General features: G+C 38.3%; 1 protein-coding gene across 1 annotated transcript in view; it reads left to right on the top strand.

Annotated features, from left to right (window-relative positions):
- Positions 1-15191, top strand: part of LOC113060092 (serine/threonine-protein kinase ULK4) — a 199219-nt gene that overhangs the window by 169007 nt on the left and 15021 nt on the right. The window contains exon 35 of the mRNA XM_026228913.1: positions 7717-7902. Coding sequence (XP_026084698.1) covers positions 7717-7902 — 186 coding nt within the window. The remainder of the gene's footprint in view (positions 1-7716; positions 7903-15191) is intronic.

Below are 15191 nucleotides of genomic sequence, written 5' to 3'. Positions count from 1 at the left end.
CTGATAGAGGCTTTCAGCTGATACGTCTAGATGAGACTACACTGACAGTCCATTCTACTAGAGAGAGAGTGAAATGAAAGTGGTTGACATAGTGATGCACTGTGGCATAAAATTCTCACAGATGGCAGAAAGACCAGAGACCAGCTCCCCACCAACACACTCCACCTCAATTCTGTAACCCTCAGAGATGGATCCAGGTTACCATAATCCAGGTCCACCGATATTGGTTTTTTGACAGCCAATGCCAATGGAATTGGAAAGCAGGGGGGACGAAAGCTGATATAATTTTTATTTTTAATTCGTTTTAAGAAATTTGAAATAATTTGACAATGGATTAAAAAATAAATGTCTAAAATAAAAATACTTTATAATACTACTATACTAAAGTATTTTTCACAAATAAATAAATATTTAATGCAAGTATAATAAAAAGTAAACACTTTAATAAACAGGGCACTCGGTATTCTGGGAAGTTTGTGTGCATTGTGAATCATATTTTTCAAATAAAGACAAGATAACCCTCATTTTACATACAGCACACAGTGAAAATGACTTGAATATGACAGTGGGTAAATGCATAAATTGCAGAATAATTTGAAATCATGAGTTTAAAGTTTAAAGCATTCAGTTCACATGGACTGACCATGACACAGAAAACATGCGATCATACTGGATGCACTTCACAACATCTCAAAGCTGGATTCAGCTAAGTTTGCAAGGTTTGTGAAATGAAATATTCCTTAGTCATTTAAAGATTTGTTTATATAAATGCATATTGGCTTAATGCTGGAGGCAAACGAGAAAGTATTATAATGTTTGCCTTTCTGTTACTAATAATATAAAAAGCAATTATTATACTTTTTGTATACATTTTAATTCCTTTGTTTAACCGTTTTATCTGATTATTAGACAGACTTCTATCTGTATTAGACAGAAATGCTAACAAGGACAGTAAACAAGGGAGAATGTGAACTCAGACGCTGCCTGAGTTTTAAACCCTGGGTTGATTTAATGGTTGCACATTATTTTACAGTACGTGTACTAACATGTACTTATAGTGTACTTACAGTGTATTTATTTGGGAAAGTTCTGGTAACACAAGGTAACTACATGGGGTAGGGTTAGGTTTAGGGGTAGGTTCAGGGTTAGTACCTAGTTAATACATAGTTATTGTAATTACTATAATAAGCACATAGTATGTACATGAGGAACAGGACTCTAAAATAAAGTGCTACCAATTTAATTATCTAAAATATTTTCTTTTTTATTATTTATTTTTATCTGTTTTGAAGATTAAGATTTTATAAGTAAATGTATATGCATATTAAAAATTCCCCGATAAAAATTGCGTTCTGGGGGATAAAAATGGGGTTGTTTCAACTCACGGACATGAAAAACAACCGCGGACTTGGCAACACTTGTTCAGGTGGAGCAGCATTTACTACACGGAGCCGTAATTCACTGTCAAGCTACACCAAATCGATTTCACAATCGCCAATGAATCACCTGCGATTTTGAAAGCGATTTTGTGTAGATTGGCAGTGAACTATGGCTCTGTGTAATAAATGCCAACCATTGTTGCCAAGTCTGTGGTTGTTTTTCATGTCCGTGGTTCGAAGCAACCCCAATCCCAGTAACGTGATATTTAGCTCCTAAAATGCAAATTTTTCCAAGGGAACCACGCCAAAAAAACTTGTTTTATCGCCCGGAACGAAAAGCGATTGAGCTAGTTTTGACAAGCAATTGGTCAGGTTTTGTTTCGAAAACCTGGAAACCCTGATCTTAATACATGTGCTGGATATATACTACTAATCACGGGAGCGCCTTTACTGATGAGATGTGCATGAAAATTGCATTAGATTTTTTGCACAGCCCTAATGCATATATAAAATCTAAATTTAAGGTGCTATATTACATAGTGTATTATATTTTAGCTACAGTTCATTTAAATAGTCCTACACTGTTTTTTTTAACAGTGCAAATATTATTATTATTTTTTTTCTTAAGGACATCATGTCACATTGAAGGACACTGCTGTCACTGCTTGAAATTTAATTTCAACTACCCACCTGCAGAATTGTGCAGAAAGATTTCAACAGAATTTCGTCATTCAGCAGAACATGTTATTCACTATATAATCTACTGACCTATGCATTTAGTCCTTTAAATATTTTGTCTAACATTGCAGTATATTTAAATCCATTATGACCAATTCTGCAAATGTCAGAAAAGAAAATGTGCAAAGCAGAAGACTGGACAGAAATTCTAATGAATTTCTTATAACACAAAGTTCTCTCTCAGAATACCACACCTGTAATCTAAAACTCAAATGCTGTCAAGTCCTGCAACATGACAGTAAATTAATTGAAATTGTGAATAATGCTCCTATTCAAACTCAGTGTGAATAAGTCATGATGATGTTATATCATTAAAGCAACATTTGGAAAGGAATTTGAAATTAATATGTTTTATTTATTTATTTTATTTTGTTTTATTTATTTATTTATTTTCTGAGGTCCAGATCATTCTAAGGTCCATTCAAACAAAAATCCGCAGCCATGGGAGTGGGACACACAGCATTGGCTGAGTTTTTGTGTATGTTGTGTGTATGCGCGCATATGCATGTGTGTGGAAGCAAGTCACCGTGGTGGGACTGTCTGCAAGTATTTTGTCAAAGGCAAAAGGTGCTCAAGGATCAGGTGAACAGATTATCTATGTGTGCTAGAGACATACTGCATTTTAAATAGTTGACCCTAAAGGGAAATGTGTCACCCCAAAGTCTCTACTCAGTATAAAAGGCTTTTCATGTGTTTACTCCACACGCTTTTCATTTTTGGTTGTTAAATATTCTGAGTTTGCCCACAAACAATCACACATGATCTTCCCTGCAGTCTGTTTACGCGGCAGCTGAGTTCACAGTTTGAAATAACACGTGGTTTGAAATATGTAATTTGCAGTGTTGTTTGTTCTAAAGGCAGTGGTGCATGAGGAGGTGGGAAATATGGATTGCCTCAAATGCATATGCCTAGTTTTGTGCCAGAGTACATGGGGGATCATGAGAGGCCTACGCGTTACACGTCCCCATAGGCTTTGGTTCTCCTCCTCTTCTCATTCTTTCTCTCTCTCCTCCAATCATCCTTTCACAGCCCACAGTGGCATTAAAACTCCCTAATCTCCCTGATTCCTGTGTGCTTTTCAGCCCACAGTCCCATTAAACTCCTCAGCCTGATTTCCCCGATGCATCTACAAGCCCTGCTAAGTAAACAGGGTAGATTTGGAAGGCCGTCTAAGCAGGTGTTAACAATGTTCTGCTCTGACTCAAAATTGGCATGTGAACAATACCGGAGCTGCGGAGCCCATGGATGCACACCAAAGGCCTTTCAGTACCGGGGTTCTCCCTCCGGTCAGCCTCTCTTTGGGCCAGGGAAGGGGCGGTGCTCTTTTGGGGTATTGTGTGGCCTCCCTAAGCCCCACACTCCATTCTGGAGTGGCCGGCGACATCACAAAGAGGGGCGGGATTAGGTGCGGCTGGCCCTTGCCCCAGAGACTCTTGGGATTATGCCTTTATGGCAGAGGGCAGTAACAGATCAGTGCAGAAAAGAGGCTGGAATCCCTGAGTCGGCCACACAGGCCTTTGAGGGTCAAAATGAGTAGCAGAGAAAATCCCCATGGCCCTTATGTGTTGCTTTTTGTCTTTATCTCAGTCTTAGTGCGGATTGTTGTGGTCTGGGTTGAGAACTTGAGCACATGGGTTGAGGACACGTTAAGCCTGTAACTGCAGTCTCCACAATCTCTGAGGATGAGAACATAAACTCTTCCTGTTTAGATTTTTCAGCTCTCCTCTGCGATTATATCATGGCCAATATGGGAATTTTCTGCACGGTATGTGGCTTATTGCAATTCCAGCTAATTTGGGTTTGGTTAGGAATGAGAATTGTAAAGATCCTCAATTTTTGATTACGATTCTAATGAACTATATGCATGATTGCTTCTGCATTTAGCATCAGTGGCCACCACAACTTCCGGTACAGTGCAGTGTAGGGCTGCACGATGTGTCGTTTAAGAATCGATATCGCGATGTACGAATCCACGATTGTCACATTGCAGGATGTGCGATTTAGGCTGTTGTAGTTGATATTCATTAACTGCACGGGCCAGCTGCTCCCCGGCCCTTAACGAATGTGATTCACGGATTAATTGCACAGCTTAACCATCACAGAGTGAAAGTTTATCATTGACAGGACTAAAAGACACATGCAAGTTTAACAGGGCAGAGAGAGAGAGCACCGAGAGAGAGAGAGAGAGAGAGAGAGAGAGCGCGCGCGTGAGAGAGAGAGAGAGCGTGCACGTGAGAGAGAGAGAGAGAGAGAGAGAGAGCGCACGATAGAGAGAGAGAGAGCGCGCATGAGAGAGAGTGAGAGCGCGCACAAGAGAGAGCGAGAGAGCAATAGAGAGAGAGAGAGAGCCGTCTTCAAACAACACAAGTGCTGTGTCTTGCTCTCTCTCCTTCGCTCATATTAATCAATTGACATGATGGTGTCGATGTTTAAATCATTTAAAATGAGAATGTAAGTGTGCTCACCCCATTTTTGTTTGTAAAAAAAAATAAAATTACGTTTCATATCGCAATATCGCAGAAAAATAAAATATCGCAATGTCATTTTTTCCCAATATCGTGCAGTCCTTGTGCAGTGTATGGAAATTGTGCAAAAATGTAACAAAATTAAGTGCTACACAATATGACCAAGCAGTATTGATATGATTTACATTGACACTAAAGCTATTTAAAACTTCTGGAACCCATTGATTAAAGTGTTAAGTTTACCATAATTTATATATATCATGTAATTATAATAGTTATTAGAAATTAGAAACATGACAGAAAGCCACAGTTTGCCATAGCAGAATACTATGCTGATACTATCAATCATTTAAAACTTAAGATAATTATCGCAAAAGGTGTGTTTACTTTCTTTTTAATGACTTTTAACCGTCTTTTTAGACAAATGCAATCCAATAATTGGCTTGCAATTAACAAAACAAAAATGTGATGACATTTATAGAATTCATCTGACAAAATGCATAATTTTTATGTCTACACATTGTCATGTGAACAAGTAGTCAGTAATTAAATACTGATTTAAGTCTTTTTCTCAAGGTTCCAAGGATGCCACAGGGTGTCTTCTCAATACATTTTATGTAGCATACAGAATCACAATATATTTGTGCTGGCATTTTAGTATTTCTCTGAGCTCCACTTACAATATTAGTCACAATTTAGTTCTGGATGAACATTTCCCACCTTCCATTTAACTCTAACACATCTCCTAACTAGTGGTCGACAAATTTTTATTGCAGATACTTTGCACTTTTTCATTATTGGCTGGTTGGTTTTTCTGTTTGCCTAATAAGGCAAGCAGGAGTTTTATTTTGACTGAGAACCCAGTGCCTGAGCTCCCTTCCACCTTCTTTAGTTTACTGTCTTTAAATACCCTGTGTAATAATAGAAATACAAACGCTTTAATACTTTTTTCATATACACTCTGCGTTCAGTAGATACAGGTTTTAATCAAGTCTTTGAATATCTAAGAAACATTTAATGGCACAAACCTCCCAAAATTAAAAATCCAGCTATTAGCTCTGTGCAAAATCTGCATAAAAACACTTCCGTCCATGCAAATAATCCAATCCGTGTTAACAGGAGAGTTCTGCTGCCTTTATGAAAGACAGCTATATATGTCTTCTACCCATCAGAGGATGATCCAAAGCTGTATGCCTGCCTTTCTTCTGTGGGAAACAAAAGATGATATCAGGCAGAATGACAGCCTCAATGTCACTATTAACTGTCATTGTATAGAAAATAGAATGCAGTGAAAGAGAATGATGAGTGTGACTGTGTATACAGGTGCATCTCAATAAATTAGAATGTTGTGGAAAAGTTGATTTTAAGTAATTCAACTCAAATTGTTAAACCCTTGTATTAAATAAATTCAATGCACACAGACTGAAGTAGTCTAAGTCTTTGGTTCTTTTAATTGTGATGATTTTGGCTCCCATTCAACAAAAGCCCAACAATTCACTATCCCAACAAATTAGAATATGGTTGCATGCCAATCAGCTAATCAACTCAAAACACCTGCAAAGGATTCCTGAGCCTTCAAAATGGTCTCTCAGTTTGGTTCACTGGGCTACGCAATCATGGGGAAGACTGCTGATCTGACAGTCATTGAGTCATTGACACCCTTCACAAGGAGGGAAAGCCACAAACATTCATTGCCAAAGAAGCTGGCTGTTTGCAGAGTGCTGTATCCAAGCATTTTAACGGAAAGTTGAGTGGAAGGAAAAAGTGTGGAAGAAAAAGTTCCTCAACCAACCAAGAGAACCGCAGCCTTTTGAGGATTGTCAAGCAAAATTGATTCAAGAATTTGAGTGAACTTCACAAGGAATGGACTGAGGCTGGAGACACCACACACAGATGTATCAAGGAATTCGCTGAACCACAGACAACGTCAGAGGCGTATTACCTGGGCTAAGGTGAAGAAGAACTAAAATGTTGCCCCGTGGGCCAAAGTCCTCTTTTCAGATGAGAACAAGTTTTGTATTTATTTTGGAAACCAAGGTCCTAGAGTCTGGAGGACGGGTGGAGAAGCTCATAGCCCAAGTTGCTTGAAGTCCAGTGTTTCCACAGTCTGTGATGATTTGGGGTGCAATGTCATCTGCTGGTGTTGGTCCATTGTATTTTTTGAAAACCAAAGTCACTGCACCCGTTTACAAAGAAATTTTGGAGCAATTCATGCTTCCTTCTGCTGACCAGCTTTTTGAAGATGCTGATTTAATTTTCCAGCAGAAATTGGCACCTGCCCACACTGCCAAAATCACCAAAATTGGTTAAATGACCATGGTGTTGGTGTGCTTGACTGGTCAGCAAAACAGACCTGAACCTTGTCAAGAGGAAAATGAGATATGAGACCAAAAAATGCAGATGAGCTGGACTGCCACTGTCAAAGAAACCTGGCCTTCCATACCACCTCAGCAGTGCCACAAACCAATCACCTCCATGCCACTCCGAATGAAGGCAGTAATAAAAGAAAAAGGAGCCCCTACCAAGTATTGAGTACATGTACAGTAAATGAACATACTTTCCAGAAGGCCAACAATAAGCTGATAAACTGATAAAACGTGGTTTTGCATAAAAGTATCTGTCAAATGAAAATGCTCAAAAACGTTCCATCCATGTTTCCCTTAAAGCCTCTTAAATTATGATTTTGACAAAATATAACACCTTCCCTTAAGTGAAACATATGGCACCTAATGAGAAGTTCTGAAATGTATAAGATTGAATCTCTAGACCACTGCTATTGACCGTACATAGACAAACCGATTTGTAGTGCTGAGTCTTGAAGGGTGTAGTTTCATATTTCCCAAAAGCAATAGAAGAGCAATATAAAAGTCCTAGAAATATCTGCATGAAGGGAGAGCTTGGCTTCAGCTCAGCTGTTTAATAATTCATCCTGTTCAGTCACCCTGACTGTTATATAGATGCAGGAATATTGACAATTTTACTAAGATTAACAAAGATTTTCTTATTGTCTGCTGTGGATAATTATTTGTTTTGTATACTTTGTATGCAATATAGTTTTAAACATACTATCATTGTGTGTTTGATTTTAGATGTTCCTGTGTAAATATTCAGCTCTCTGTGTTTTTCTCCGGCAGCTGGCGTGTAATGACAGTGAGGTGTATGAGGAGGCCAGTCACTGTGTGTCTCTGCTGGCTCAGCTGTATGGAGGAGAGGGTGCAGACTGCCTGCAGCCGGAGGAACTGCTCAGCCTGGCACACGCACTGCAGACACACACTGAGCCCAGACAGCAGAAACTGCTGCTCCGCGTGCTGAAACGCTTGGTAAGTGCACGTAAATGTTCTGAGACCAGCACATAAATGGAATGTATATTATGAATGCAGTATGAACAATTCATAATATGTTGCAGTAGAAGCAGACTACATTCATAAGGGTCTTATCTAGCTGAATGATCTGCCTTTTATTTTATTGTTCTGGAAGTGAATGTATCCTTTAAGCACACTTTTAAGTAGCCATATGTTTACACTAAACAGATGAATAAGGAAAAGAGAATTCAAAATAAAAGTTAAAATTAAGTTAATTTAGTAATCACTATTTAGTGTATTATTTTCTTATTTATTCATTAGTATTATTATTTATTTAAAAAAAATTGTTATTATATTATGATTTATTAATGTACAATTTCAGCTCAGAGAGTCATAGGTATAATATTAAAGAGTAATTGGGCATCAGATGTGAAGAAAAAACATTTTTGAGCGGAACTTTCTGTTTCTGACAGGGATTATTTTATTATTATTTTATCAATTTATTTTAAATTCTGGTGCTGTCTGAGTCAATGTGTCAGCTCAATATGTGATGTGCTTGCTTTAATATTGGATAGGCTGTGTGGTAGGAGGGCATGAGCTGTGTTTCCTGTACAATGTGGCCTTCTGGGTCATTGAGGGGTTGGTTACAGCCATGCAGAGGGATATGAGAAGGACAGCATCCTGTCCCTCATGACTGCTGATTTCCTCTCTTTTCATTTTTATATGTGATATTCGATATCCAATCCAATCATTACTTATTAACAAAAACAGGCTGGTTATTTTCGTTCTCAGCCTGGTCTGATCCTCTTTTCTGATTTGTTGATTAGGGGGACTGTCCAACATCAGCAAGGACAAAATATAAATCATCAGTCTGGATGAAAATAACACAGGGTTAGAGAAACTAGCACTGACTGTGTGAAATTCATTCAGTTCATTTATGATGGGTGAGACCATGAGAATGACTGATTTCTCAATCAGATTTGATCCCTGTCATTATCCATGTTTGGCTCTATTAACGAATCTCATTCATTATTAAATTTTCAAGGCAGAGATTTACATAATCATGTCAAAATATTTCATTTGCACTGTAAAGTCGAAGTCAACAAGAAACCAAAATTGACACTTCTTTTTAAATGTTCCTGATTTTATCATGAATGATTTATCAGTGCTCATTATTCCGAAGTAAACTTTCCACAAACTTTCAAAAAAAAATCTACTAATTAGCTTTGCCTTTGAAACGTCTTTCCATTTTGGTTGACGTTAATATTCACTCTTATTTTTCAGCCCAATTTTGTGTCATGTAGTGACCAATCAATTCCCAATGGATAAAATAAAGCCCTTTAACCCAGAACCAGAAAAAAAAAATCATTTCATATCCTGCATATTTAAACTCATTTTTATCATGACCATGTGTAGTGTTTCGGTCAGTGTGCAAGATCCTGATAAGGCTCTTCTTTCGTATTGGGGAATATTCTGTGGATAAGTGTGAATGGTGTTTGTGGTTTGGTTTGGAAAATACGTTGTTATAAAATTTGTGGATCTGGTATTGTGTGCAAATATATGGGTATCCTCTGCATATTGGGTATATTCGTGTGTTTATATGTGCCCCTGTGGTTCCGTCATCAGTGTTCTGATGAATTAATCTGTGCTCAAACACTGCAGATATTTGGATCGGAGCTATTAGCTTTGGCAGACTCTAGAGAGAAGAGTGAGCTCATCCAAACAAATCCCTCACACACTGCCCGGCCACAAACTCAAACTGACACTTCGGGGACACCCGGGCATTCATATGAAAAATAAACACTGAATCCTTTGAGCTTCTCTGGGTAATATTGCTCTCAATTTTTCTTTTCTTTTATTTATTTTTTGTTTTTTAATTTAATTTAATTTATTTATTTTTTGCTGAAACGACACCCCCATCCAATAAAGGAAAAGTTCATTATGGCAACCAGGGTCCAACCATCATGGAATACCTAGAAATAAAGAATGACTTCAAATCCACATAAAATTATTATAATATTAAATAAAGCTGCAAGCAGCAATTATCCACAAAATGAGGAGCTAAGCAAGCATCGCAAAGAGAATCAGACCAACTGCAAAAATTAAGAATTAAATACATTTGTTCATACCTTTAGGCAAAATGTTAAAAAACCCATAAATACAATCACTTTTAATGTGATGTAATTGCTTATTGATTATTGACCAATAGGGGGGGAGTCGTGGCCTAGTGGTTAAAGAGTTTGACTCCTAACCCTAGGGTTGTGGGTTCCAATCTCGGGCCGGCAATACCACGACTTAGGTGCCCTTGAGCAAGGCATGGAAAACCCCAACTGCACCCTGGGCGCCACAGCATAAATGGCTGCCCACTGCTCCGTGTGTGTGTGTGTGTGTGTGTGTGTGTGTGTGTGTGTGTGCGCGCTTGTGTGTTTGTGTGCATGTGTGTGTTCTCACTGCTCTGTGTGTGTAGAGCACGAATTCTGAGTATGGGTCACCATACTTGGCTGAATGTCACGTCACTTTCACTTTTAATGTAGCAAATATTTATATCTTCCATATATATTGACAAATAGGTGGCCCACTGCTAAAACTTCTCACATTCCCTCAGGTCATTGCCTTCATAACATGCACCAAATTAGGTCTGAATAAGCTAAAGCATTGTGAAGATGTAGCCTAACATTAATTTTGGCGTGCTCTTCGTCTAATTCATTCACAAGTTAATTGAAAACAGTTTGACTGATCAACTTGAATTGCATAATCTTTTGTCACCATGGTCTGAAGATCATTCTATTTAACGTTCACAAAAAACGAATGCAGGTCAGGAATCTCACATCCTGCTGCTGGAGAGCTAGTGTCCTGCAGAGTTCAGCTCCAACTCCAGTCAAACACACCTGACGCAATTCACTAAGGTGTTTGTGGTTACATGGCCAACAAGGTCTGCAGGACTGTAGCTCTCCAGCAGCTGAGTTGGAGACCCCTGCAATAGGTATACCTTCAGTGAACCCATAATAATAATTGAATTAAACACATTTAATCAAAAGCATTAACAAGCTACTTTGACAGATCTAATAAAATCTATATTCAGTGATCACAAACAAATGGAAATCAAATGGTTGAAATTTTTGGAACCCTAACATTATAAAGTTTGTAAAACAAATGGGAAAGCTGGACCTCGAAAATAATTGTGGATACATATTAATTATCTAGGGGGACTGAACATTTCTGACAGAATACCTGTTTTATATTTTAATATATTTTGTAATGTAGTTTATGCTGGTTATGTCAAAACTGAACTTTTAGCAGCCATTACTCTAGTTTTCAGTTTCATATGATCCTTCAGAAGTCATTCTAATATGCTAAGTACTCAAAAAACATTTCAACACTAACACTAAGTTCTAAATAACATGCATGCCTTTTATTTTGTATAATTTTTCATTAAGCATTTATATTTTTTCTTTTTTTATATATTTACAAAATGTCACAGACTATCTTTTCCTTTCAACAAAAATAGACTAGGACAAGGGATGTCAAGCTCCAAAATAGACAAAAAGCTTCTGAAAGCATACCATAGTTTTAAATCAGGAGAAGACTGAGATATAAGTTATTATTTGCTGAAAGACTCCCCCTGTGCAACAATTCCTTAAATCTCATTCACCCTTGTGTACACTTAAATGCCAGGTGTGACAGGAATGATAATGTGACAGAGACTGAGACATCAACCTACTAGGGGTGTGAATCAGCACTGGTTTCATGATTCATTTCGATTATGATTATCATGTCAACGATTTATTTTGTGCATTTTTATTAAATTATATAAGCAGGCTACGTTTAAAATAATTAAGTTCTGAAAGCATAACTGACTGTTTACATCAATTTTGTATCATAAAGTAGATGCAAGTGCATTTAACCGCAGCCGCGATCTTCAGGACAAAAAACTAAAGACGCACATGAAAGTCTGTCAGTAAGTGAGTTTCGTGCATCTAATACGTACTGCATCCCAAATGGCAGGAATGGAAAGCATATCTAAAGTTAAAGACTAAATTAACTGCGATTGAATACATTGTCAAGCAATGTGCTTGTGCATATTCTGTGCAGTGAAACTTGCCACATTTGTCTCTAGCACACTCACCCATGCAATACGCGGTAAAAAGCCAAGCTCCGATTTAAAAATAGAGAGTGCATTTTTAATACTCGCGTGAAAAGCTTGTATGCAAATGATGTCATAGGCTATAGTCGATTATAGTCAATTACTGCATCGATGCAGAATCGTCCGCATCGCAATGCATCAATGCAATGATTAATTTTGCAACAACCTAAAGTTATGAAGTGTCTTGAAGCAGCATGTTTTAATGTACTTTGAAGCTCAACAATCCTTATCCCTTCACTTTCATTGCATGGAAAAGAGCAGCTTGGACATTCTGAAAATTATTTTCCTGTGTAAAGGTGTGGTGACATTTTTGAGGGTGTAATCCACTTATTTCATTGGTAGTCCACGCGACTGGGGATTTTGCTTGAGGGTAAAAGGTTTCCCCATGCAGATTTCACAACTGGTTCAAACTGGTCACACAAATTTGAAGCATTTACATTTGAAGCTGAATGATTCTGTGCGCGAGCGATCTGCGCGTGACATACGAGCTACTGTCTATAGCCTATGTGTGTGCGTTACAGTGTAGCAGCACATTAGGTTAGAACAGCAATTAACGTAACCGTACAATAAGCTGCTTAGAATGTGCGTTTTCTCATTCAATGTATTTGTTATTTTAACTGTTTGTAAATGTAGCGTAAATGTGGAAGTCCTGCAAAGATTTATTCTGTTGCGCCCTCTATAGAACCGGCGACTAGTCGACGTCAAGCTTAAAGCCTCATGGCACACCATTAAAGTTGACTAATCGACTAATTGATTAGTCGGTGCAACCCCTAATAGTGAACCATTTTACTGTTTCTCTCTCTTTACTGTTTTTTCTATTTGTCTTTAGTTATATTCAAATTTACAGACATACTGAATTTGGGATTTTCCTTAGTTGTCAGTTATAAACATCAAAATTAAAAGAAATAAACATTTGAAATATATCAGTCCGATTGTAATGAATGAGTATAATATATAAGTTTCCATTTTTGAATGGAATTAGTGAAATAAATCAACTTTTTGATGATATTCTAATTATATGACCAGCACCTGTATACATGTTTAACAAAGCATGAGATTGATGGTGCTTCTGTATTGGTCATAGAATACTCTCAGAAAAGAAGCTGGCTATTTCATCATTCTCACTTTTAACAGAAACACAGTGCTGTGAATGTGCATCTTGGTAATTTTGACTGCTTGAGTACTCAACTAATTAATGAATTGCCAATTTTGTGGACCTTGAGATGAAGGTTGATTATGCAAATTCCATAAAATTTTGTAAATGCCGGACTGTGTACAAATATGTTAGATGGACGTCTTTGACTGTCCCATTACATCTTCATGTTTATTCAGAGGACCCAGATTTTTCAGGAAATTATTTTGTAATTTTCTCTACAACTTTTACCAAGATTGTGTCAGACTAGAAATGTCAAGTACACTTTGCAAAACACAAATATACTTAATATTTTCAGGGGAAAAATTACCCCATCCAAACTAGGCCTTTGCAATGATACTTGTCTGTCCAAAATCCACACGTGACTGAAAGTTTCATCACAGAGTTTCCAAAGACACTTATGAGACATGCATCACTTGTGTGTGTGTGTGTGTGTGTGTGGTGGTGGTATGCACTAAAGCATGTCTGTTGTTTGTGTTTTAAATCATCCTCTTTGATTCATGACTTGGTGTCCTTGTCCTAATTACACACAGGCTCTGTAACTAAAGTGCTAATGGAATGAAATGACCTGGTCACATTACTGCCCTCATCTGCTGTCAGCCTTTCAAGACTACTGGAGATAAATCACCCGTCGGCTGTTTCTTACACACAAATGTGTACGCTCTCCTGGTATCCCTCTGATGTGTTACTGTATGTGTGGTATTTTATTGTCATGTCTGATTCTACCTAATGATTTAGTCTCTAGAGAATACTGCTCTGCTCTGATCCACACTGAGCATGAGTAATTAGCTTCCTTCTCAGAGGCAAATGACACTGTTTGTTCTTTCATAACCTCTCGCTTTTTTTTGCTGCTTTATTTGTGAATCTGTAGGAGTTTGAGTCTTTTCATTAAACTTTCCCTGACTTCCTGCGTTATAGCCAATTACTTACATTATCCACAAAGTCCTGATTATGCGTGAATGGTAAGGGAAGCATCATTATTACTATAGTGCTTGAGATGCAGGCACCTAGTGGATAGGTTGCATGTTCCGTCATATTGGACCATAGTTCTCCTGTGGTCAGCACACATTTGAATTTTCATCATTTGCAGATTCTGTTTTGTGTCCTTTCTGCTCTATCCGTTCCATATAAAATTGCAAAAAGACCCCCACCACCACCCCAATAAAAAAAAAAAACTTGATTCTCATCATGATTCTCACTTCCTTGCTTTGACGAGACCTGGACCACAAGGACACAAGTGTGACTGCTGTTCTGCATTCTCAATCAGTTCAATGAGTCGTCAGTGACAACGAAAGGGGGCAAACTAGGAGACAGCGAGAGACAGAGAAGGGACAGAGGTAGTGAGACATTCCCTGAGATACACATCACACAATGCTCTCACCATAGCAGAATGTGGCAGTGTGCATCGAGTGTATGAATAATGCAGAGGAAGGAGCAGGACAGTGGTGCTAGCAGATGCTTGCTCACACACACAAACACATGCACACACTTTTTGCACGGCAAGCTCCCACTCCTGGGACTCAGACTGTGCTCATTAGCTCTGCTGTGGCCACCCCTGCAGACTGGAGCCACTCACAGCATGACAGTAGCAACAATGGCCTCATCGCTCAGCTCAGCTGCAGCATGAAAGAGTATTGACCCAGGTACGGTGCCTCGGGCCACCGGCCTGTGCTCACAAACACACATTTGCACACTCCTCCGTGGGCAAAACATGTTATAGAAAGATGAACCGTTAGGGCTGGATACTGCACTACTGGTCACAGACGAAGGTTTGAGCTGAATTGTGAATGAGGTTGTGAACAGAAAGGAGGAGTGTATGGTATTGACTGAATTGTCCTGTGCAGTTATTGGTGATCATATTTCCTGCAATGATTCTTATGTTACTTATGAGGCTGTTATGCAATTCATATTTATGTTAAAAATGCCTTCCCCCACAGGCTGATCTTTCAGGTTTCCTGAAGATAAAGGGGGTCTAAGTTGCATCATCTAACCACTGGGGTGCCTCAGGGT

The sequence above is a fragment of the Carassius auratus genome, chromosome 41 (genome assembly GCF_003368295.1).
Source record: "Carassius auratus strain Wakin chromosome 41, ASM336829v1, whole genome shotgun sequence".
Taxonomy (NCBI): Eukaryota; Metazoa; Chordata; class Actinopteri; order Cypriniformes; family Cyprinidae; genus Carassius; species Carassius auratus.
Note: the sequence above shows the minus strand (reverse complement) of the source record. Positions and strands in the feature narration are given on the sequence as shown.